This window comes from Solanum pennellii, chromosome 6 (genome assembly GCF_001406875.1).
Source record: "Solanum pennellii chromosome 6, SPENNV200".
Classification (NCBI taxonomy): domain Eukaryota; kingdom Viridiplantae; phylum Streptophyta; class Magnoliopsida; order Solanales; family Solanaceae; genus Solanum; species Solanum pennellii.
In genome coordinates this window covers 60,113,358-60,137,091 of record NC_028642.1, presented here as the reverse complement: position 1 = coordinate 60,137,091, position 23,734 = coordinate 60,113,358, and the positions used below count along the sequence as shown (strand labels likewise).

The following is a 23,734-nucleotide window of genomic DNA, read 5'->3' as shown; positions in this document are numbered from 1 at the left end:
TATATATATATATATATATATATTTATTTTTTTCAATTTGGACCAAAATTTTCTTTTGTATTAAAGTTTACTTCCGTTCTTGTCCATAGACATCAAGAATAAATAAATTTTAATTTTTTAGATAAGATAATATCACACGTTTTAATATGAATTTAAATAAAAAAATATCTAATATTTGAGTCTCACGGCCACTAGGAGTCAACATTAATTCATACAAAAGGAGTTGCAATATAAAAAAAATAAACAAATCAAACTGAAAATAATAATAAAAATATATTAAAACCACAATAAAATAAACAAAATAATTGTTATATCTCTATTAGAGTAATAATGAGATATATTGTTGCATTATATATTTCAACACGTACAAATTATATACTACAAGTCTACAACATTAAATATTATTCCTTTTTCCATATATAATACAGCTTGAAGAGAGAGAGAGTAGTACATTCATAATGCATTACGTGGATTATTTGGTTTGATTCATGCATTATTATATGGTGTTTAATAATATTTGTGGTTGTACAATTCAATTTTCTTTTTTGAATTTTTCCAAATAAGCTGTTGAACTAGCTGCCGTTGGAAGGAATCTACGTAATACTTTGTATAAGGAGTGTCCATCTATTTATACATTTTCATAATGTATGTATATTTTGATCTAGTAGTAAATCTAAGATTTTATAGTTATCTTGTATATTGAAGAAATTCAACCGTAGATATATATAATAAAATATTTTTTTCTTGTGTTTGAATATGCGATGTGAAATCGCAATATGAAATTATAAGATGAACTCACCATTTGAATGCGCGATATCAAGCTGATTTTATCAAATTAAATCTCATTAAATCATGATTTGGGATTTTTCAAATATAAAAATTGATCTAAAAGTTTATATTTTGCAAAAAAAAATATATCAAATTATATCTACTAATTATTTTTTTTCATAAATAAATAAATTTATAATTATATCATTACTTTCTAATTGATTATTCTCACTAACATAGAGTCTATTATTACTTTAAATCAATTTCTACTTTACCACTTATATTTACCAAATTCATTACTATTTTTTGTTAGATTTATTTACCAATCAAATTGACCAACAAGTGGCTCAAAATAACAATGTTTACACACAACTCTCTCATAGCTNTACTACAATTAATTTAGTGCTAATTTGTACAGTTTTACTAGATGTTAGCATGCATGTTGTATCAATTAGCTAGTCATTAGTTACTGGTGGTTATTACTACAATTAATTTAGTGCTAATTTGTACAGTTTTACTAGATGTTAGCATGCATGTTGTATCAATTAGCTAGTCATTAGTTACTGGTGGTTATTACTACAATTAATTTAGTGCTAATTTGTACAGTTTTACTAGATGTTAGCATGCATGTTGTATCAATTAGCTAGTCATTAGTTACTGGTGGTTATTACTACAATTAATTTAGTGCTAATTTGTACAGTTTTACTAGATGTTTAGCAGGTGAACAGCAACAAGTCACACAAACTCAGTCGATCGATACTTTGATTTTATTTGAGAAAAAAAATAAATGCAGAGAAGGAAAAATTTTCAGTATTTGAAAAATCAAAAATTAACTTCCTTTTATAGCCATTTTCAGCAAGGAACGTGTCTGTTCAGTGAAATCGGAATGTTACCGTTACCCGCAAAAATTTATCAATCAATCACATCCAAAGCCAAGGCCGAGCGACGACGCGAGAGGGCATCTTCTTCTTAGCTCTTTAAGAAGTAATGGAAGTGTTTCCTTATATAAGGACAACATTTTCCTTTCTTTTGTCGATATGGGAGAAATGACTTTTCATTTGCACTTTGCAAATGACTTTTCATTTGCACTTTGCAAATGACTTTTCATTTTCCTCCAAAGTAGTTCCCTCACTTTTCATATTCTCTCTTTTCTTTTTCCCATTCACACTTGCTAAACCCCAACATTAGCTTAGATTCATTATGTATATGCAGTAATCCAGCAATAAAAGACGTCAACTTCAAAATATTTTATACTGACAATAGCTTAAATATTGTTGCTAAATATGTATTTTTAGAGGCAATTAACATTCTTTCTAACTATCTGTAAAACCAATAGCTAACTACAGGATCCAATGATACAATTAACTATTGCGGATAAATACTTTAGCAGATATCTGATCTAATCGCGTGTGTATTTATTATTAGCACGAACATGATATGAATGCACTTGGAATCAAATGCAATTCAGTTTCACAACTTTGGTTTGTTCTCTTCTAAACAGTGATGAAACACACATCGTACTTCTGAGCTCGTATATATTAGGAATATATAAAATTACAATGATCAACAGAAACACTTCTAAATAGATATTGACTGGGTTTTAATTCACAATTTGTTGACTTTTACAATTTATTTAACAAAAGACGACAACTAGATTTGCTATTTACAAAAATCAAGTTTGACATTATAACTCAAATTTTATCTAAACCCATAACAAAGGTAAACACTTTTCATATATTATTGTAATTAAAATGGATTCATACTTCTTCATTTGTAGTCTACAACATAACAAAGGAGGTTGTAACTAACAAAGAAGTAGCATAAATAATTATCATCGTACCGTCCTACTACTACTGAAATAGACGAGATTCTTTTATTCTAAAAATATTTCCAAAATCGAGCATTCAAAATTGAAAAATATCTTCTTTTTTTTAATTCATGCACGTGGGACGACGCAGATTAAACCATCAAAAGTTATGAGAATAGGTAGGGGTCATCCTTCATTGAGTCAATGTGTTAATAAAAATGGTTGGTCAGCTATTCTAATTCCTTTCGACACCTACAATATACTTTTTTGGAGAAAAGACTCAAAATAATCCCTTATCTTTACGTTAAGGTTCAAAGTGATCTTTAAATTTTCACATAAAGCACTAATAATTCCTAATGTTCATAATATTGATGCCCTTTTGGTCCTACATCCTAATTTTTTTTTGCCTATTTTTTGACATTAATTTTTGTCCAAATTTTTATATAAGGGATGTCCAATCGTCTTTTTATATATTTAATAGAAATAATAACTCTATACGAGAGAAGGTGATAAGAAAAACACCTTATTTTGTTCACTAGAAATATTACTGCAGCTAAACTAAGAACATCTTAACATATGACTTTGCAGGAAAAGAAAAAATTATATTATTGCGCGTGAAATTATCATGATAAACCTCTCGATTTTACCCGCAATATGATTTCTACTAAACAAAACAAATTGTTTTTCTTCTAACATTCTTTGATATGGATTTGTTATTTCTACTAAATATATAAAATGACGATTGAATATCCCATACATAGGTTATAGATAAATCAATGCAAAAAATAGGTAAAATTTTGACGGAGGACCAAAGGTGCCCCAATATTGCAAACATGAGGGACTATTAGTGCTCCATGTGAAAACTCAAGGATCACTTTGAGCCTTAATAAAAAAAAAGGAACTATTTTGATCATTTCCTCTACTTTTTTGTTCTTTCTTTTTTTAAAAAAAGTTTACAGCTTGATGGGGGCCAAATATAATATAACGAGGAATTAAGATCTCTCCATCGTTTATAAGTAATTTACTCTCTACTTTATAGCTTTTCTATAAAGATATTTTTAATTTTTTTCTTACAAGAAAATCTTTATTTTTATACGTTCAAAATTTGACTATTATATAAGAGTAATAGATTTAGTATTTGAACTGTGTTGAATGTGGATATATATATTTCCAATATTTCAATTTATATATAGCATAAATTAATCGCACACGAATTTAGACATACAACTATTTTTTATATATAAAATTAACCTTGTACTTTAATTTCACACTTGATACATATCACCAAACTTTGAATAAATTAAATATATGATGGTTTATGCACTCAATTCAATTTCTAATTATTTATATGTCTTAAATTGTGCAATACTTTTTTATTTTTTTGGATAAATTTCAAAAGTGATTTTTTTCTATAGTTAGTAATAATATTCTAACCTTCTCTTTCAGCCTTAATAAGATAATTCTAAGTCCATTAAAATTTGTATTACTTATATATATATAAGTAATACAAATATCTATTTAATTCGGAGAAATATATTGTTTTCCTTATCTTTTCTTTTTGTCCTTGTCCTTTTTCTTCAAAATCTCCATCCCCACACGTATATTCATTTTTTTCTCTCTCTTGATAGCTTTTTTCACAGCACACAGCATCAAAATCATTTGCTTTCTTTTTCTAAAAACTCTTTTTTTTTCCTTTCTATTTCTCACTTTGCCCCTCGATCTTCGCTTCTTTGTCCCCTTTTTTCTGATTCCTCTGTCGAAACAAACCGAAACTTTTCCATTTATATACAGAAAATATACGCGGTTTTGTTTACTACTTTGTATCCTACATTCATTGCCTTTTTTTGTTTATAATTGATCAATGTGGATCGATGACTTAATTTGTGATTTAGGGTTCTAATTCTTTATGGGTATTGGAAGATCGACCCGGGATTTTTTTTGTTTTTTGTTGAAGGATGTAGCTGAATAAGACAGTTGTTGCTGCATAATTTTTAGGATTTTTGTTGTTGTTGTTGGGTCTTGCCTCATTGTGGGGTTTCGATTGAAAATTGAATTTTTTAACGATATGGTGTGAAAGTATTGTTCTTGGCGAAAAAGGTGATTATTGCTGTGGAAGTATTGTTTTTGGTGAATTTGAAGAGGGTGATTGAATCACCATGGATCATGTTGTGGGTGGGAAGTTTAAGCTGGGAAGGAAGATTGGAAGTGGGTCTTTTGGCGAGCTTTATTTAGGTATGTTCTGTTATTACTTTTGTTCATTGATTCTGTTTGATATTATATGATTGGGGATTAGCCTCATTCTGCATTTGTGTTATTAGTAATTTTTTTACCTGCTTATGTCTTTGTTGATTCAGGTGTGAATTTACAAAATGGAGAAGAAGTTGCTATTAAGCTGGTATGAGCTCATCTCTAACCATCAATCATCAATCTTATCTGATTTTTTCTGCATAGGGGGAGTTTGCTTGTCTGGATTTATTTTTCTCTGTGTAATGCCTAATGTTGTCATTGTAACATTAAATTTATCTAGTTTAGCTTATCCGAAATCAGGTTGGATCAGCTATGTGAATTTGTATGTCTATTTCTGCTTTATTCAGTACATTTCAGTCCAATATTTACCTTTAAGGAAAACTAAGGTAATACAGTGTCACACTTATCCCTAAACAGGTAACTAGTTTGATCATAATTAATGGCTTTGGCAGATCATTTGCTTCTATTGTCCTTCGTTCTCTTGCTATCATGCCATATTGCCAATATTTTTAATATCAGAAGAGTTGTGGGGCATTATTGTGTTGAATTAATCTTATGAGATCTCTAGTAACTTTTGTTCAGTATATTCATTCTGGTGGTTTGAGTTTTTTTTTTCCTATCTATGGATTGATTTTCTGATGATAGAAAGAGGGAGGATAGAGGATCACGCTTACAGGCTTTGCTTGGTTTATTCAGCTGAGGAACAACAAGAAATGATGAAACTTTTTTTTAGCATGATTATTTATTCTGAAATTTAAGGTGTGTATCCAATAGAAGCTTTGTAAGTTGGTGGAACACAGGACGAATGTGCATCTAAGATATTGAAGTAGCATCTAACTTGCTGTAATACTTCATTTTCCGGAAGAGGTTCCTAATTTAAGTAGAACTGCACTAGGTAGTTATAGATAGCAACTTAAATCTATTTTTTTTATCTGAGTGTTACCACCAAAAAAAAAAAGAAGAAAAGAAATAAGATGTGGAAAAGGGTAGAGTGGTGGGCCCGTTGTCCCTGAGTTTGAAGGTTGCGGTTGGCCTAAAGGGTTGGATCTGATGATTTCTTGTTGGTAAAAAATAGAATATGAATTGTCAAAATGAATTACAAAGCAGCCATGTTTTCTCATTCCACAAGCTTCTACGGTCTTTTAATATCATGCTGCTTATGGAATCAAGACTAGTTTTCTGAATATGTTTGGCATGGTTATTTCACAAGTATATGTTTTAATCTCTTGTGTATTATGGGTTTCAAGACTCTTAATGTTTGATGTGATAGGACCGTTCTTAGGGTTTTTCTCTTGTTATTAAAACTTTCAGGAATCTGTGAAGACGAGGCACCCTCAACTGCACTATGAATCGAAAATTTATATGCTACTCCAAGGAGGAAGTATGTCTCACTTCCACCCACTGATATTTGATATCATCTCTTTACACCATATGTTGCAATTGTGACTTTTATTCTTGGATAGTAACTCTTAAAAACAACCCCAAAAAAGCTCTAAAATGAAACAAAGAGAGAAGAACAGTGGAGTGCCACTAAAGTATTAATATGGTCTGCTTTTCAGAACGTTGCACTTGCTGGCCCCTTGTTTTAATTTTCAAATAATGGATTTATCTAGCTGTTTGTTTGGAGATTTTGCTTTTCATTTTTATGCAACTTCTACATATGGCAAGTTATTATATTAATGGAAAAGGAAACTTACTTTGTATGGGCTTGTTTGAATTCTCCTTTATTTGGCAAGGTTGAATTCATTAATTAAGTACCATGGAAGTAGAGCACCCTAGAGTGTGGCGTAGTGGTCAATAAATGGGAGGAGAACCACGAGATCTTAGTTTCAAAACTCAGCAAGGTAATAAAAGAAAAAAGAAGAGAACCACAAGGTTATCTTTTCCCATCTGCCTAAGCCTTGATAAAGCAGAGTTACTCAGTCATGTGTTGGCAGGAGGTAGCATGTATTGGGTGGAACAATCAAGATTTACACAAACTGGTCTGAGCACCACTATAATTAAAAGAATTACCAGTGAAGTACTGCAAAATACCTCCAAATCATTGCAGCATAGCTGTTACAGTTTCATCCCTAGTAATTCCAAAAACTCAAAGCATTCAGTCAAGGCATCTACCATGCTTTTTTCCTATGCCAAAATACAAATTTTTGTAACATCTATTTTAAACTATTGAATATGATGTTTTTGTCGTTCATGTTATAGCAAGTAAATTTGCCAGTGACACTCTTATGAATAGTGAATTAATCTTCTTGTTTTTTGCCATTTTGAATGAAGCCGGGATTCCTAACCTCAAATGGTTTGGAGTGGAGGGCGAATACAATATAATGGTTATTGACCTTCTTGGACCAAGTTTGGAAGACCTTTTCAACTATTGCAACAGGTTGTTTACTTTGAAAACAGTGTTAATGCTAGCAGATCAACTCGTACGTATCAACATACCATTTCTTTTTAGAGAGTAACATTCTAACATGTTTTTATGTACTTGAGCTAATAATAACTTATCTTATGCCATTCTTAGATTAATAGAGTTGAATACATGCACTCCAGAGGATTTCTTCACCGTGACATAAAGCCAGACAACTTTTTAATGGGATTAGGTCGGAAGGCAAATCAGGTAAGCGTTCATGCCCTGCTTGTACAAACTTATTTTGGCATTATCAAATTGAAATCCTAAGTATTCCGTCATGGCTCTGGCCAATTGTTGCTTGTTGATGTCTGTTTTCCAGCAGCTCTTTCTTCCTTATAAGTTGGGATCATTATTGTCTTTACCGTGTAAAAGAAAAGAATAACATAGTTTGGGATAATTGGTGGTTTACTGAGTTCAGCCTTCAGGTTGGCTAAAGTCTATAACTGAGATTTGGTGAGGAAACAATTTTTGAAGTGTGATTTTTTATTCTTGCAAGTTGCTTCTTTTTAACTGTGCATGCCATCTCTATGCTTAAATTGGCAGTGCAACTTTTGTTTAAGTTTGAGGCTGTGCATGTTGATGGTTGATTGCCCAACTACTGGCTTGTAACTTGTAAGCTATTAGGTGTATATCTTGTCATACAGCGATGCTTGTTGCAGCTTACAAAGTCTACAATTTATATCCAGCTTTCTTCATGAATGGGTTCTACAGTGTAATGTAGGATACCTCATGTATTGTTGCTGAAAAGATTGAGTGATGTCTTGCGGGTGTGTAGGAATGACTTAAATTGAGTTCCTGTTGTTCTGATATGGTGTTCGTGTCAAAGTTAATGTTTCTTTTCTCTTTAAGCTTTAGTGGATATACTTATATGTTCGATCCACTATTATGGTTCTCTAGGTATGTAATTGGATGTTTATGCTTACCGAATACTAGTGTTGAAGTAAGAGCTGTAAGGAAAATAAAGTGTTGGTAGCTGATGCAATGGTGTCTAAATACTGATGACAGGTTTACGCAATTGACTTTGGGCTTGCCAAAAAGTATAGGGATCTCCAGACTCACAAGCATATACCATACAGGTAACAACAATCTTGACTTGATCTGGTCCTTGATAAATATATGTATGCACACACATCGGTATGCTCAAGGATCGTTTTATTAATGGAAAAAAAGAGCAGAATTCAGATTCTCTTTCACATCCTTAGAAAATCTTCTTCATCAGTAACGTTGTATGCTGGGTTCTGATTATTTTTTTTTTGCACTTTTTCTGTTCTTTTGTTTTTTTTCTTCTAGAACTCTTTTCTATGTTTTAACTAAGAGAGTGGCAAGAAAGGCGCATGATCACCATTTACAGTGGCCTTCGTTTTTCCTCTATTGAAAAATTATATCAATTTGCTTGACTTGACTGGTATTATTAGATTCTTTTTCATTAAAGTATCAAAGTCTGCTTCATTATGAAACTGAGTAGCTTTTCCTTTTATCCTTCCTCGTGACTTCATTCATCGTCCATGAAAGAACAGTAAAAGAAAAAGAATGATGACTCTGTTCTGGTCATTTTATTTTTGGGGGGATAGGTAGTTAGGTATTTTTAAAAGAATGCAAGGGAAGTGTAGTTCCAGGAAGTGTGCTGGTAAAATTTTCATTTCATTATTTAAATCCCTCTCCTTCATTATTGATAATGTAAACAAAAAAGTCTATGTTAGTAAAATACAAGGAAATTAATAAAGAAAAAAAAGAAAGAAAGGAGGAATCGGACTTTTCTCCTCAGTTTTAACAAATTTGTATTTTGATGGCGGATTGCCTCTATATGGTCTTCTTTATTATTATCTTCCCCAGGGAAAACAAGAATCTGACTGGAACTGCTCGGTATGCGAGTGTCAACACACATCTTGGAGTTGGTAGGTGTATCTTGTTTAGATTCTTGAACTACTTGGGGCATAGCTAGTTTCAGTACCATTTATAACTGATCAATTGTTGTCCTTTTTCGTTTTTATGGCAGAGCAAAGCAGAAGAGACGATTTGGAATCTCTTGGTTACGTGCTTATGTATTTTCTTAGAGGAAGGTTGAATTTTATGCCTTTTTATTTTGTTTGCAACCATATTTCTGACTTTGTTGTGTTTCTTCTTATTGTAAATTCTGGGTGTTTTCCTGTTTCCTGACTTGGGACGGTTTCTTTTTGGCTCAGCCTTCCATGGCAGGGACTGAAAGGTGGTACTAAGAAGCAGAAATACGATAAAATCAGTGAGAAAAAGATGTTAACACCAGTAGAGGTACCTATTACTAATATGAATACATCTTGGTACAACCTACATCACCTTTTGTGAATGATGAGTACATGTGCAAGGAAGTCACCTAGTCTCAATCCTTTGTTGAAGTATGATAGTAACACGAAACTTTTACCCTGCTTTGAGTCAAGTATGGATCATGTATTGTAAAACGAGCTCGTTAGGCCATCTTGCCTCTGATTTTGTATTGCATGAGGTAACTCAGAGAAGATTCCCTTTTTTGTCCATAACAGGTGCTGTGCAAATCTTATCCGTCTGAGTTCATATCATACTTCCACTACTGTCGATCATTAAGATTTGAAGATAAACCTGACTATTCATATTTGAAGAGGCTTTTTAGAGACTTGTTTATTCGTGAAGGTAATTTCTCTTCTTTTTTTAAGATCTTTGATGCCTACTTTTTCGGTCCGAAAATTTCCCAGCTGTTAGCAATCTCACATTTAGTCTTTGATTGGCTTTTCAAGATTTGAATCGCAACCTTTTATTGGTGCAGGTTATCAATTCGACTATGTATTTGATTGGACAATTTTGAAGTATCCTCAGATTGGTGCCAGTTCTAGAGGACGAGTTAGTATTTGAAAACTTTATTTTGGATGTTATCATTGAAAATTGCTTCTCCACTTGATTATGAGCAGAAGTGTATGTGTTGTATTTCTTCCAGAATCCTAGTGGGAATGCCGGACTAAATGCTGGGCCATCTGCAGAAAGGCCAGGAAGGGCATCAGGTATTATTTTTGAAGTTGAAGATGTAAATATTCTCCAAAAAAAAGTTGTGCATATTCTCAAATAAGGCGTGATGTCTATTTTTGGTAGCTCCTTATAGGGTTCATTCGGCTGGGGTGACTAGTTTCATTAGGCATTTAGTAATTTCTTCAAGCAAGACACGTCAAAATCACGTCTTATCTATGAGTTTTATTTTCAGTAACAGATAATTTGTAAAATGTGTGCCTTTAAATTCCTGGATTATGAGTATCCGCTCTTGACCTTCTAATTTCCAGATGTGGCAAGGGTAATTTGTGTGCCAGCATCTACTTGTGTCTGCTTATTAGTGAAATTGCAGTGTTTGACAATTATCACTGGTTGACGCTTGCGTGTTTATTCTTTAATCTAGTGGGGCAAGATATTCGGGATAGATTTTCTGGTGCTGTTGAAGCATTTTCCAGAAGGAATACTTCTGCAGCTGGTAGGCATGGGGAACACTCCAGACAGAGGACTTCAGAGGATATTCCTTCTTCCAAAGTTGTGGTATTGATCTCTCCTTTTTCTCTCTAATAAAAAAAGAAGAGAAATAACAGACAATCCCTTTCAATCGGCTCGGACAGTTTGTTTTGTAATCTATTTACTTGCTTCTGGTCAAGGCACTAACTGGATATTTAGTGAACCAACAGTTTATAATAATATACTATTCGTATATTAGCTGGAAGCAGCATAACAAAATTTATGTACTGTTTAGTTATACATATTTTATGTGGTATAAATCTGAATTCTAGATATATTTATTCTGAATTTTGTCGCTAGGTAAGTAAAGCTTATTCTCTATTTTGCAGGAAGCTGATTCAGAGAGAGGCCGTAGCTCGAGAAATGGAAGCTCTTCTAAAAGAGCTGTCATGTCAAGCAGCAGACCGACCTCTTCTGCTGAACCAACGGATAGTCGCTCAAGCAGATTAGTGTCAAGCACTGGCCGTCTATCTACCACACAGAGAATTCAGCAGGGAATTGAAACAAAACCATCATCATTCTCGCGAACTTCACTCACAAAAGGCAACCATGACAACCCTCTTCGGAGCTTTGAATTTCTTTCAATCAGAAAGTAAGAGAATGCGCTTATAAAGAGGGAATTTCCTGATTGATTTACGGAGGATGTCTCCAAGTGCTGTAAATTAGTTAAATGTGCTGTACCTTCTATATGTGACAATTGAAGCTTATCCAACTCATCATATTCCTTGTTTTTGTTTCTAGATTAGACCATAGTGCACTTGGACTCATCCAAAGAAATGTTGAGTAAAGTGCGAGAGTTTTTTTTTTTATTATTATATATGGATAAATATATTGTGCTACGAAATTGATGTTGCTGGAATGCCTAGTGAAAGGAGTTCTACGGTCGATCTGAATGCGTCTTTTTAGCTCTACTTTAGAGTATTTAATTATGGGATTCTGTTTTAGTTCTCCCTCCATTTTGATTTATTTGTTTAAATTTCCTTTTTAGTATGTTTCTTCGACTACATATGGAACTAGTGTAAATGAAGGATTTTGTAGGCCAGATAATACCGTGTTCCATGTTAATTGAATTTTCCCCCTTTTCGTAGGCTGATCTCCTATCTTCTGTTAATGAAATGATGATTTCTCTGATTTGCATTTGCCTTTTCTGGATACATATTTCCAACTTTAAAGTCTAAACCTACTTCATACACTTGTCACATCATCGTTACATCATTTCTCTTCTACCGAGTAGAGACCTCAAGTGCTTAAAATGATCTACTAATAGTACCAAACCAGAAGAAATGATATTGAGTTAGCCCTACATGTTTATGACCGAAAAATTCAACTAAACTGAAAACTCTTTGGGAGGAGGAAGGACATCCTTAGCAGCCTTCAAAACTCAGCAAAGATTGATTTCCCCAACTAGAAACCACTACTTCAACCTTTGCCAACTTTAAACTGAGGGAGTCATTGCACACAACAAAAAGATTCTAAGCCATTACAATATAAATGACAGCAGATAATTCTCGAAAGAGATCATTCATCATCATAGATCAGAAAAACTATTAAAAGACGTTGGAGGTAAAAACAAAAATATGTTTTTTCTTCCCTTAATGCAACAAAATCTCAAAGCTAAACAAGTACAACTTTTGAAAATCTAATATTCCAATTTGACTAAATCAAAAAGTTCTCAAGCGACTTCCTTCTTGAGCTTAGCAAGCTCCTGTCTCACGACTCCAGCCCTCTGCAAAATCAATATAATTGTATCAGCTTGTGACAGAAGACAGATACCACAGAAATCACAATGTTTGACTGGATCCAAACAAACTACATTTTCAGGACCTAACACTTGTGAAGTTCAGTTTGGAAGAAAAAATTGGTCCATAATAAAGTTGAAGCGCAAGGGTAGATTGAAGCAGTCCAGCAAAAAATGAAGTTAACTTTAATATAAAACATAAATCACACCTTTATCTTTGCCAACATAAGCTTGAACCTGTCAAAATCATTAAGTGAGGCCCTACTCTTCTGAACTATCAACTTTCTTCCCCAGGAACTGCTCTCCCATTTGTTCTTCACATCTAGGAGCACAAATCAAAAGAGTGATCAAACTACATAAAACTTCCAACCAAGTAGAATGCATAGGGAACTGCTAAAGTAATTAGTAATCTATATCTTCTAGAATGAAAGGAAAAAATTCAAAGCACTATACTCACCAGCAGCCTCCATAGCAGCAATGAGGGTCTTCTTCTTCGGGATTCTACTAATGTCGATTTTGATATCTGTGAGTGAGAGTCTCTTAAAGTTCATCTGGCTCCTCACCATGTCTGGGGCATCAACAAGAGCCTGTCAATTATCGAGATGGATATGTATTTCATTAAAGCAGTTTATAATTTCTCCATCTTGTACAAGTAGTTTAACAGTCAATTAACAACTAGCCATTATCTAGCTTAAACTGAAGTGAACTAGGAAATTATCAAGTAGGGAAGGCAATATTAGCCCATGAAAGCATGATCCCGCCAACTGGCCTATTTATTTGCTCAACCCGTGAAAGAACTTGTCAAAATATTATAAAAGACATTATGTTGTTTGATATGTCAGAAAAAAGATATTAGGTACTTCTTGTATGACCCAAGTTTGAAGAAGTTATCAAAAAATGAAGAGACGTCTGAATGCACAAGGACAATTTCAAGATAGTCCTTGTGCTAGAATCTCTGCCCCATTTCATTCTTGGCAACGTACAGCGCTGAATACGCTATTGACAAAGCGCACCAGAGACTCTAATTTATTGCCTTCTGTATTACAGATTGGTAAAGGTCTTGACAGAATGTGCAACAGATCCTAGGAGAACGTAATGTATCCTTTCAAGCTATAATGTAGTCTATTTTGCAAGGTTTATGTACCAACACATTTGAGGACGCCAGGACAAATAAAGACAGACTAAATAACTCACCAGGCTTTACAGAGATAATTTGTGTACTATTCTACACACCATAGAAGATTATAGTCCATTGAAAATGGGGATGGTTTTTAAAAACAGATTTCCAATCAAGCAAGTTTAATAATTGCAAATGATTTTCATAGCTGCTTAATTTAAAATTTGACCATTATGAAAACTATTATTTGTCAATCATTAAAACAAGGCCTCAGTTCATGTTGCTCAATCAAACTTATATGATCAGACAATGTAGGCATGTTATCATATTCCATCATAGGCCTTGAACTTTACATTCATGAACTAAGAAAAATGATGTATATTATGTACACGTCCTTTCTTGCCAAAAGACATGGCTAAGCAGTTCCACAAGCAACACGGCACTCAACATATAATTTCGTTTAATCAGAAAGTAATAGACTGACAATGAAACCAAACCACAGCATTCATGAATCCAAACATAGATAGCATGGATGTGGTGTATAAGAAGCTGTAAACTAATACTATCCGGGGAATAATGCCGAGCGTTTGGAACGTCCTATTATCGGAGTTGCTCAGTTACAAACAAATTGATACGTAAAGTATAAAAGCAGCTCAGGAAAGCAAAAAAAGCGAAGAAAAAGTACCCTATTTTGGTCAATGACATCGACGATGACAACAAGTTTCCCGTAATCCTTCCCGTAGTTGACGAGGGCAACTCTTCCGATCTCTACGAACCTCTTGAACGGCTGCAGAAAACAATCCAACACATTTCTTCAAATGTCAACATTAAATCTCAGAGCTCGGAAATGCGTAAACTGCGTTAAAGCTTACCATTTCGGCGATCTGATGGAGATGCTATCAGGCGCGAAGATTGAGGCTAACTGGTGTGGATTGTCAAGTGAGTACTAGGGTTTTCGAGGAGATCATATAGTGTAAGGTTTTTCTGTTTGGATCTGGACTCGCTGCTTTAAATTTATATGGGCTTAGGCCCACTACGAATTGATATGGTTTGGGACTGGGATACAGATATGATCATTCTGCACAGCTATTTAAATTATGACCTTCCACAACAAGATGTGAAAATACCATATCTAAGATAAATTATCGACTCAAGTAAAAACATATTACAAACAAATTAATATAGAAAACAATATCAACAACAAAATGATAATTACAATTTAGGTATTAACCTGATTTTAAAAAAAAAGTTGGAACAAAAATATAATTATGCATCATAACTTAGGACCTTGTTTATCAATACTTTAGCACAAAGTCTTGATGAATTGTCTGAAATTTAGATGAATAGATAAATTTTACCTCAAAGTCATAACAAATCATTAAGAATCTAGTATAAAATTATATCAAAATTTTTATCGTTCACAAATTCTAACAATATACAATAATTTTAGGGTGGATGCACAAAGATATAATTTCCTCCATTTTGTCACAATCAATGTTTTCAAAAACATTCTTTGTGACAAGTCCCAGAGAGGCATGCCAAAAACGCTTTGGAGCGTAAATTAAAGACATAGATCCATAAAACGTAAGTTCTAAAATTTGAGGTGTAAAACTCAAGCATAATATCATAAGTCCTGGGCGTAAAAACTAGGCTGGACGTTTTTAACTTTTTTTTAACCTTTTTTTATTTAAATCATATTTTTTTTTATTATTGGTTTAATTATAGTACTTTTTGCTTTATTATTAATTATAAATACTTATCTCAAATAAAAATCATAATATAATTTATATATTATAGCTTATTTATAAAAAAATATTTGTAAAATAATTGAAAGGTTTACTTTTGCTTAATTTATTATTAATAAAATTGAATATATGATTACGCCCTGTAGATTCATGGAATTTATGCCTCGCTCCATTGCATCAAATGTTTCGCCTCATGCCCCCGTCTTTAAAAACATTGTCACGACCATCAAGTTCTCGGTATAAATTATTTTCAAGTCCCAATATAGCACTACAAGTTTTTTAATAAACGAATGCATTTTTTCAATCACAAATTATCACGATCATATAAAATTTTATAAATTGTTCATAAATTTTTATATATCACCAAATTGTGTGTATAATGTATCGACATATATTTTTTAGGTCTAACATTAATTGATCAACTCCCAATTACTCAAAAGTTTATATCACACCTTATAAAATAGTTATATATAGATAATCATTTCATTTTCTTCATTTTTTTTTGAAAGTCCGAACTTTTAAAGAGAAAAAAGAAACTTTAAAATTGACACGAGCTTTTGATCTTTGAATTTTTTTTTCATAGTTAATTTTTGTTTTGTTCCCTTTTTCTCCTTGTCTTATTTACCCTCTTTATTGATTCCAATTTCTTCATTTTTACTATTTAATTTGTAAAATAATTTATTTAAGATAGATATTTAAATTTTAAATCAAATTATATGAATCATCTAAATTTCTTTTCACAAATTGTTAAACAATATCTTTCTCTTTAATAACTCTTTCGATATATTATCTATAAAAAATTTATAAATTATAATTTACGGTATATCCAAGTATATAATTATTTTAAAAAAAATCTAAAAGTTTGATATCCCAATTAAAATTCAAAAAATAAATAAATGGACTCTCGTAACTTCATAGTCCAAACTTGGCAAAATTCGCGCAGGCAAAAACGACACCGTGGGTTGCGTTTAGTAACCGCCGAATCGATCACAGTCCTTAGCCTGTATATAAACATCAAAAGCTTCTTCATTTGTTCCTCACACTTGGCAGTAGCGTTCGTCGAAAGCTCAAAAATCTAGAGAGCGCACATTGATAAGGTATATCTTTTTGTAAGTATCAAATATCAGTTCTCGATTATACGCGATCTTTACTTCAATTCCTTCGATTTACCTGTATCATTCAATTTTTTTTTGAAGATCTAGCATTTCTGTAAGCAAATCTCGTATGATTTTTTTACTGAAGAAACTGTTTTCCTTGAATTGGACGATAGTTTTCTTAGAAATTTACTTTGATTGCGTGTAGAAAGGTCGATCCAGCATATAAGAATTGGATGCATGTGTAGAGATTTACTGGCTCATACTTGTTTGTGTTCACTGCTTTTTTGATGTTATCCGAAATTAATAGTAAGCAAACTAGCGATCTGATCCTTTGTTCGAAGTACATTTGAAGTTTATGATTGGCTGACGGTGGATTGAATTGTCAGATATCTTTGTTTAAATCTGTTAAGAATAGACTGATGCTGAAGTTCAATTGCATTTGACCAACAACATATAGTAGCTAAGTATAATAGATAATCAAATTGATGATAGGGATCTACCTGATCTTAGCCCTTTTTTGTTTGATTTGTTAATTAATATGTGCATCAACTATTTTCACCTTGGCCTCTATCTATTGTTGAATATATTTAGAAAATATACATTAGCATAATCCTGATCGTTGACTTTGAGTTAAAAGTTGATCATCAGCATTTGATTCTTTGTACATTGTGGTTGTTCTTTACGGCAATTCATTGAATTCAGTGTTGCCTTTATCATATGAAATCCAGATACCTCAACATATTGATCATTTTCCCGATTGGTTGGCTTGACACCTAAGTGTGTAGTTTGCAATAACTTCTGCAGATACTTTTGACTATATGGTGATATTAAGCATCTTTACTTTCACCAATAAGACAAATTTTATGTCTCTCTGTCTTTGAGCTTCATTATTTGCAAAGCTTTCTACTAGAGTTGTTAAGTTAGTGAATTAAGGTTTTCATTGCCATTTAAATGTACTTCCGAAATGATTTTAATTTTATTATGCTATACACTGCAGTAAAGCACAAGAATGGAAGGCACTGTCTTTGCCCCTGCTTTAGAAGGAATCAAGCATGTCAAGTCTGAGGAAGGAGTAATGCTTACAACACCTTTCTTAGATGTCTGCAAACACATCTTACCTATTATAGGTACTATATCTTGTGTTTTAGTTTGGGATCTATAACTACGGCTCCTCCTTGCTTTGACTACTTTTTGAGTGGAAAAAAGCTTTTTTTAATAAAATTATTCTGTTATTTTATTTCTATCAAGAATTTCTCTTAAGCTTCTTAGTAGTTGCTGTCTCAAGGTGCAGACACTCTAGCTACTCCCTTTTTAGCTGGTCGATCTAATGGTTGATCTTAATTTTCCTAATCAAATTGAGTTATGAAATTGATTAATTTTGACCTTTAAAACCTATGTAGCTCGGAATCTCCAAAAAATATCGTAGTGTGTCCTGTGGGTAGCAATCCTCTTGGGTGGATACCACTTAAAAGTCAAAAAATAATCTAATACTTACAACATTTAAAAGAAACTAATTTATAACACATTCATAATAATTTTATTTTCAAAGTGAAGTTCAGAGAAGAGGCTGAATTGTTAAATTCTATGTGTTTGGTTTCAATATAGATTAGATTTTCAGTTTTTGCCAAAAAATGTGAATTTTAAAGAACAACTTTTACGAAAACAGAACATTTATTTTGTTGGTGTATGGTTGAAAATGCAAACAAGTTTTTTTCCAGAATTTTGAAGCAAACACGTGCCTTGAAACTTCATTTTTACTCTTAAATGTGAGTGTACTCCAAAGATAGTGTATTTTGGAAGAATCCAACATGGGTGCGGCAACATTTTTTATAGAGTCCTAGCAACAAAAGTTGCTATTTAGTCTTGCAAATAGAAATTTATGCAAACGGCTCTTTCTTACAGACGGATGTACTCTAGTAATTTGTCAAATTATTTTCACTTATGTTGCATAAAGCTTCTAAGTGAATGTTCTTTACCTCTTTAGTAAGTTGTCTTGGACATCTCAAGAGCAAGCTGGATCCACGTTAACTGTAAACTGATTATCTTTTTGTTTTTTCCCAATCTAGAAAAGTTTGGAGCTGCCATGGCACTGGTCAAGTCTGACATTGGTGGAAATATAACGGTCAATCTTCCATTTTTCCCTTTTATCTGAATTTTTTCAGGTTTTGCTTGCTTATTTTTCTACTGCTTAAATTCTACCTTATATCACTCAGTAATAATGCTTTAAATTTTGGAATTTCACAACATTTATTCTATTAAAGTCCCTTTTCTTCCTCTCATTTGTCCTCATTAATTATTTGATTTATCATTTCATTCTCTCCCGTTAATTAATTCATCATTTATTTAATTTCGTGGATGCAGGATAATATTCTCTTCTGGCCTTTTCTACCCATTACCTTTCCTGAATGAGCACAAAAGCCCTGTTAAGCAATTGTTTCCAGTAATCTAGAATATCTAAATAAATGGGCTTTATCACAGTTTATAGAGTAATTATATTGAGAAAATTAAGTTTATTCAGCCAGGCAACAAAATTATTCTGACCCTGGTTGAGTATTTCCTATGTTATGGAGCTAGATATTCTTAGGCACTTCGTTCCTTGAACCACCATGCAGATGTTTTCTGTTGATTTATGTTGCTGCATACAGCTAGCAAACACGGTCTGATCTTTCGATTTTCAAAATTTAGTCGATGCTTCCTTGCTAAATCTATTATTAAATATTGATGCTGCAGAGGTTAGAAAACAAGTACTTGTCGAACCCCACAAAATATACAAATTTGTATAGCATGGTGCAAGAAGAGGTTGAAGCAAAGACCGCAAAAGGCTCTTCCAGTTGCACAAATGGTCTTCTTTGGTTGACAAGGTTGGAAATTATTCTCCATCTCTTCTTACTTTATCTCTTTTGTGGTAACCATTAATCTTCTAGGCGATGTCTTAACCCATGCCCCGATCTCACTCATACCAATCACTCAGCAGCATGCAATTCCCAAAAGCATGTTACTCTATGATGCATTTGAATTCTGGTCAACTGAACTATAATTTGAAAATTCTGTCATTATGTCTTTAGGGCGATGGATTTTCTGGTGGCGCTGTTTAGAAATTTACTGGAGCATCAGGACTGGGCTATGTCACAAGCTTGCTCTGATTCCTACAGCAAGACATTGAAAAAGTGGCATGGATGGCTAGCGAGTTCAAGTTTTACGGTAACTGTTATATACCCTGAAAATTTAGCTTCTAATGTTATTTATCCGGATAGTTGCATCTTTCCCCATTCTTACATCATGCAAAGTATGAGATCCTTCCTAGTTTTGGTCCTGGAACGTGTGCGCTACTATTGATGTTTCAATAAGAGAATCCTTGTTGACTTGTTTTGGTTTTCCAGGACCCATATTATCTACCTAACTGGTGTAGTATTTCCTTCTGTTGAGATAATGTCTCAGACAGTTAACTGTTCATTTTTTTGCCTCCTATAACATGACTGTTAGTCTAAGTCTTGTGACTTGATATGCTGCTGCTGACAAGAATGTTTGAATTTGGTTCTTTACCATTACCTTGTAGAAACAAACAATGTTTGATCTCCAGTTCATTGATATATAGGGGATAAGACTTCATGTTATTTTTCTGCCATCCCCACCCCCATTTTTCTCTCATATTCATGTGGTATTACTTATTCAATATCTTTTTATATGCTTTTTGTCGTCAACTTGAGCAATATTCGTATTTTTTAATTAAGAGGTAGTTGCAGTGTATTTTGTTGCCTTTTGCCCCCATGTTAAAATTTACTGAAGGTAGGACCAACCAGCCAAACATCTGACATTGCTATTTCTGAAGTCCAATTTTCTCTCTTAACTCCTTCACTGTGGATTGTAATCACAGGTGGCTATGAAGCTCGCTCCAGACAGGAAGAAATTTATGGATGTAATATGTGGGACCGGTGATATTAATAGCGACATTGAAAAATTCTGTACTACTTTCTCACCGCTTCTTGAAGAGAACCACAAGTTCTTGGTAAGATATCTCATAAAGAATATATCTATTAAATAGATGTTTGGATTTTTTCTGGGGTTACACTATTGTAGTTGTTCTGTCCCAACCACCACCCAAAGAACAAAAGGAAAAAAAAGAACTACTAGGTCCCCTTTCCAACACCTTGAATTTGTAGATGTTCTTTGGAGATTTGCTTGTCAAATGTGTCTTCACTTCTACTGCATGGCTGATTAAACTGGTATTTTGGGTACCTCGAATACACCTTCTTTTAAGTTAATTGGCTGTTTGCAAGATTTCAGTGGTGAAGGATTAGTTGAAACTAGAGGAATAGCTGAAGGACCACCAGGATCATGTTTTCTTGCATTTCAATTCCAGGAATATTAACGGCAGAAGTTAAAAGATTGTTTGCTATTGCAGGCCAACGTTGGAATGGATGAACTGAAAGCATCTTAAGCTGAAAGGAAGTTTTGCTACTCTTTTCAGATTCATCGACACTGTGAGAAACTTCTGAAACAACCATACTTCCTGCTTTTTTCCTGTTGTACGATGAGTAGCTGTACTAGACAATGAATTATTTCGTCTACTGGTTTGTAACTTATAATGAAAGGGACTGGGTTTGAGGTCAATAAGTAATTCTGGAGACTAATGTTTGTAACTCAATATTTTATTTCATTATAGCTCATGATAACCTCTTGTGAATTTAAATTTAAGTGAATGTATTCTTCAGCAAGGAATATTATATAATTAGTATATTAGTTCGTGTTAGTTAAGTACAGTTTTTGATGTCCTAGCAATTTGTATGCCCAAAGAAAAATATTTCCGTTCAAGTTGTTTTATTAATTATTTACTTTAGCTATGTGCTTTATTATTACAAGCGGATAGGAATAGCTTTGCAGATGTAATTATTTGCGAAGGAGTTTCCTTAAATATAATTAACAACAGTTAATTTCCCATCCCTAAATTTATGACATATGTCTGGTTCGTATTGTTCAGCAATTCATTGCCATTAAATGGACGAAAGGAATGCTTTAACAGCATTTTGTTTTGTGATAATTAGAGAGGAGTCGAACCTAAAAGTTTTGAGGGTTTGAGTCCATTTGTTGAAACTATTTTTGTATCTTTGGAGTTTCTGTGTCCAAAGTTCGAAGATTGATACCAAAACTATTCTCATTTATTTATGAGTTTAATTTATTTTCTTCCTTTCTACTGAAGAAAGGTTTGCAAATCTAGACCTAAAAGAAAGTTGAAGATGGCCACCAAGGTGAAAGGCCTTCTCAAAGGCCTTCGTTACATTTCTCAAATATTTGGTGAGGGAATGATCATTTATTCTATCACATTTTTTTTTGGGAGTTTAAGAAAACGATTTGGTTTGGTTTGTTGCGGTAGGCTAACGTTCATTATGAAAATATTTTAATGAACAGAGCGGAATCCAAACTAATTTATGTTACAGGGATCACGTTTTATATTTCTAGATGGCTCATTGAATGAAAATTCAAGTTTCTATAGATATACTTCCGTATTGAATTAACCGGGTCAAGCAACTTGGTACATCAGATTTATTCCCACACCATCACCACTCTACATGCATATACATACATTTAGATTTAATTATATGTATGTTGATGCAGATGAGGAGAAAGAAAAAGATATACAGATTGGTTTTCCCACAGACGTAAAGCATGTTGCACATATAGGATGGGATGGACCATCAACAGATAATAATCCAAGCTGGGTAAAATTTTTTTTTTTGTTTTTTAATCTTAGATGATTTTAATTGATCTTTTCTTTTTTCCTCATTATGGCTATATGTTTGTTATTATGGTAATATCTATAGATGAAAGATTTCAATGGACCTGGACAATTTCAGTCAGCACCTTTGGTTCCTCCAGCAGCAGATAATCCTGAAATTAAATGGGTTTCTGAAGGTTTGTTTGCTCGCTCACTTTTCAAACCTGAATGATTCATTTTCTAATGTAAAAAATGGACTGAGATATTTAGCCAAGAAGATCAAAGCAGCGAATTGTGAATTCACAATAAGGAGGTTCAATTAATTCCCCTTGTCGAACAATTCTTATAGTATATAATATATATACTATATAGCATAGCATGTGAAAGTTTATTTTAAACACGAAAATTGAAAAGGCTAGAATGATCTCAAGTTCTTCCTCGGTTTATAAATAAATTAAACCTGACCCATAATCAAAATCCCTACTAAGTTTTTTCCGATTAAGAATGCATGCATTATATGTGTATTCTAAATTCACAACAGAGGCAACATAAACGAAGCCAGATGGTTCAGAATATAAAAGAGGTAAACATAGGACAAGTACTGTGCATTAATTGTATGCTCCTATTTTTAAAAAATTTATACCAGCAATGAATGCAATGCCATTTCAGATTCAAACCGAAGGTCCAGAAATGCAGATTCTTCTGCCGCCGGAGATCAACCAGAACAAACAAAGTCAACCAGGCGTCATTCTTCTTCTAAGGAAAACGGAGGGACTGATTCTCCAAAGAAATCCAGGAGTTCCCGGCGACACCACAGGAAGGACTCTGCTGACGGTTCCAAACACGGCCGGATCCCGCTAGACTCAGCCGCAGGCTCAGAATCTCCGGCAAGAGACCTGCCGGATATCCCCAAAAAATCACGGCGGAAGAAGTCCAAGGAAGCCGACCCCAGCGGTACCATCCCCGGATCCCGATCGTCCAAGTCAAAAGGCACTTCTTCTAGTACAGCTGCAGCACCAGCATCGGATCCAGGATCTGAAGGTGCAGTACAGAGTTCGATAAACAATGAAAGCATCATTTCATAACAAAAACAAGGAAAAATAACAATAAAAATGTATTCAAATGCATTTTATCCTTTTTTTTTTTGATAGTTTAGTAAATTCCATACATGTTTGGAAATCCCCCAAAGTTTTATATTATGTTTATAGAATTTTATGTAAAATTTAACCTTAACACCTTGTTCATTATACAGAATTTTATTTTTAGTTTAAAATCTCTTACTGAACAGGGAAAAAAGAAAATATATGAATTCTCTAGGCTGAACGGCCTGCATGTCAATTTATTTGTTTAAATAAAATCAAAGTTCCACAATCCTTTACCTATCCCAGTCCATCCCTTCACTCGGATAATGACCACTTAAGCACCTCTTGAAGCAAACAGGAAGAGACGGTAGAGTCCGCCTCGTCTTTATACTACTTTCTTTCCTTGTGTTCATCACTCACGGATGACCTACCCAAGGAAGAAATCCAGGGCAGTCACCTGTATGTTGGGTAGCCCCCTCACTAAACACAAGATTAAGACACGTAGAATTCAC

General features: G+C 33.3%; 4 protein-coding genes and 1 non-coding gene across 6 annotated transcripts; 3 read left to right on the top strand and 2 right to left on the bottom strand.

The window, feature by feature from the left end:
• The first annotated feature begins 4,146 nt into the window (after positions 1 to 4,146).
• LOC107023657 (casein kinase 1-like protein 11) lies at positions 4,147 to 11,475 on the top strand. Its single transcript, XM_015224417.2, has 14 exons — positions 4,147 to 4,807; positions 4,930 to 4,970; positions 6,134 to 6,203; positions 7,097 to 7,245; positions 7,341 to 7,436; positions 8,235 to 8,305; positions 9,063 to 9,124; positions 9,226 to 9,289; positions 9,413 to 9,497; positions 9,746 to 9,872; positions 10,006 to 10,079; positions 10,174 to 10,237; positions 10,624 to 10,757; positions 11,060 to 11,475. The coding sequence occupies exons 1-14, from the start codon at positions 4,732 to 4,734 to the stop codon at positions 11,324 to 11,326; spliced, it is 1,380 nt and encodes a 459-aa protein (XP_015079903.1). The 5' UTR covers positions 4,147 to 4,731; the 3' UTR covers positions 11,327 to 11,475.
• A 719-nt stretch (positions 11,476 to 12,194) lies between these two features.
• Positions 12,195 to 14,616, bottom strand: LOC107021205 (60S ribosomal protein L14-1). Its single transcript, XM_015221814.2, has 5 exons — positions 14,458 to 14,616; positions 14,271 to 14,372; positions 12,926 to 13,055; positions 12,678 to 12,790; positions 12,195 to 12,456 (listed from the first exon to the last, which is right to left on the bottom strand). The coding sequence occupies exons 1-5, from the start codon at positions 14,458 to 14,460 to the stop codon at positions 12,403 to 12,405; spliced, it is 402 nt and encodes a 133-aa protein (XP_015077300.1). The 5' UTR covers positions 14,461 to 14,616; the 3' UTR covers positions 12,195 to 12,402.
• LOC114077741 lies at positions 13,849 to 13,930 on the bottom strand. The gene has a single exon (XR_003579109.1). It is a non-coding gene; the product is annotated as a small nucleolar RNA SNORD34 (small nucleolar RNA).
• A 1,657-nt stretch (positions 14,617 to 16,273) lies between the features above and the next one.
• On the top strand, positions 16,274 to 21,182 carry LOC107023838 (glycolipid transfer protein 1-like). 2 transcript variants are annotated; one of them, XM_015224652.2, is made up of 7 exons: positions 16,274 to 16,427; positions 17,425 to 17,554; positions 18,494 to 18,549; positions 19,158 to 19,288; positions 19,493 to 19,628; positions 20,302 to 20,433; positions 20,830 to 21,182. In XM_015224652.2, the coding sequence occupies exons 2-7, from the start codon at positions 17,437 to 17,439 to the stop codon at positions 20,863 to 20,865; spliced, it is 609 nt and encodes a 202-aa protein (XP_015080138.1). In that variant the 5' UTR covers positions 16,274 to 16,427; positions 17,425 to 17,436; the 3' UTR covers positions 20,866 to 21,182. The 2 variants fall into 2 exon arrangements, with proteins under 2 accessions (XP_015080138.1, XP_015080139.1); XM_015224653.2 differs by having other exon boundaries at positions 16,302 to 16,439.
• Positions 21,183 to 21,461: 279 nt separating this feature from the next.
• Positions 21,462 to 23,413, top strand: LOC107022696 (CRIB domain-containing protein RIC6). Its single transcript, XM_015223293.2, has 4 exons — positions 21,462 to 21,719; positions 22,041 to 22,144; positions 22,247 to 22,337; positions 22,810 to 23,413. The coding sequence occupies exons 1-4, from the start codon at positions 21,662 to 21,664 to the stop codon at positions 23,223 to 23,225; spliced, it is 669 nt and encodes a 222-aa protein (XP_015078779.1). The 5' UTR covers positions 21,462 to 21,661; the 3' UTR covers positions 23,226 to 23,413.
• Positions 23,414 to 23,734: the final 321 nt, after the last annotated feature.

Coding starts and splice junctions, on each gene's coding strand:
- LOC107023657 (XM_015224417.2), top strand. CDS start 4,732: ATGGATCATGTTGTGGGTGGGAAGTTTAAGCTGGGAAGGAAGATTGGA. Junction 6,204..7,096: donor TATGCTACTCCAAGGAGGAA/GTATGTCTCACT, acceptor TTTTGAATGAAG/CCGGGATTCCTAACCTCAAA. Junction 7,246..7,340: donor TAATGCTAGCAGATCAACTC/GTACGTATCAAC, acceptor TGCCATTCTTAG/ATTAATAGAGTTGAATACAT.
- LOC107021205 (XM_015221814.2), bottom strand. Junction 12,791..12,925: donor TGCTGCTATGGAGGCTGCTG/GTGAGTATAGTG, acceptor TTGTGCTCCTAG/ATGTGAAGAACAAATGGGAG. Junction 12,457..12,677: donor TTATGTTGGCAAAGATAAAG/GTGTGATTTATG, acceptor TTGATTTTGCAG/AGGGCTGGAGTCGTGAGACA.
- LOC107023838 (XM_015224652.2), top strand. CDS start 17,437: ATGGAAGGCACTGTCTTTGCCCCTGCTTTAGAAGGAATCAAGCATGTC. Junction 19,629..20,301: donor TAGCGAGTTCAAGTTTTACG/GTAACTGTTATA, acceptor TTGTAATCACAG/GTGGCTATGAAGCTCGCTCC. Junction 20,434..20,829: donor AAGAGAACCACAAGTTCTTG/GTAAGATATCTC, acceptor TTGCTATTGCAG/GCCAACGTTGGAATGGATGA.
- LOC107022696 (XM_015223293.2), top strand. CDS start 21,662: ATGGCCACCAAGGTGAAAGGCCTTCTCAAAGGCCTTCGTTACATTTCT. Junction 22,145..22,246: donor CAGATAATAATCCAAGCTGG/GTAAAATTTTTT, acceptor TAATATCTATAG/ATGAAAGATTTCAATGGACC. Junction 22,338..22,809: donor AATTAAATGGGTTTCTGAAG/GTTTGTTTGCTC, acceptor ATGCCATTTCAG/ATTCAAACCGAAGGTCCAGA.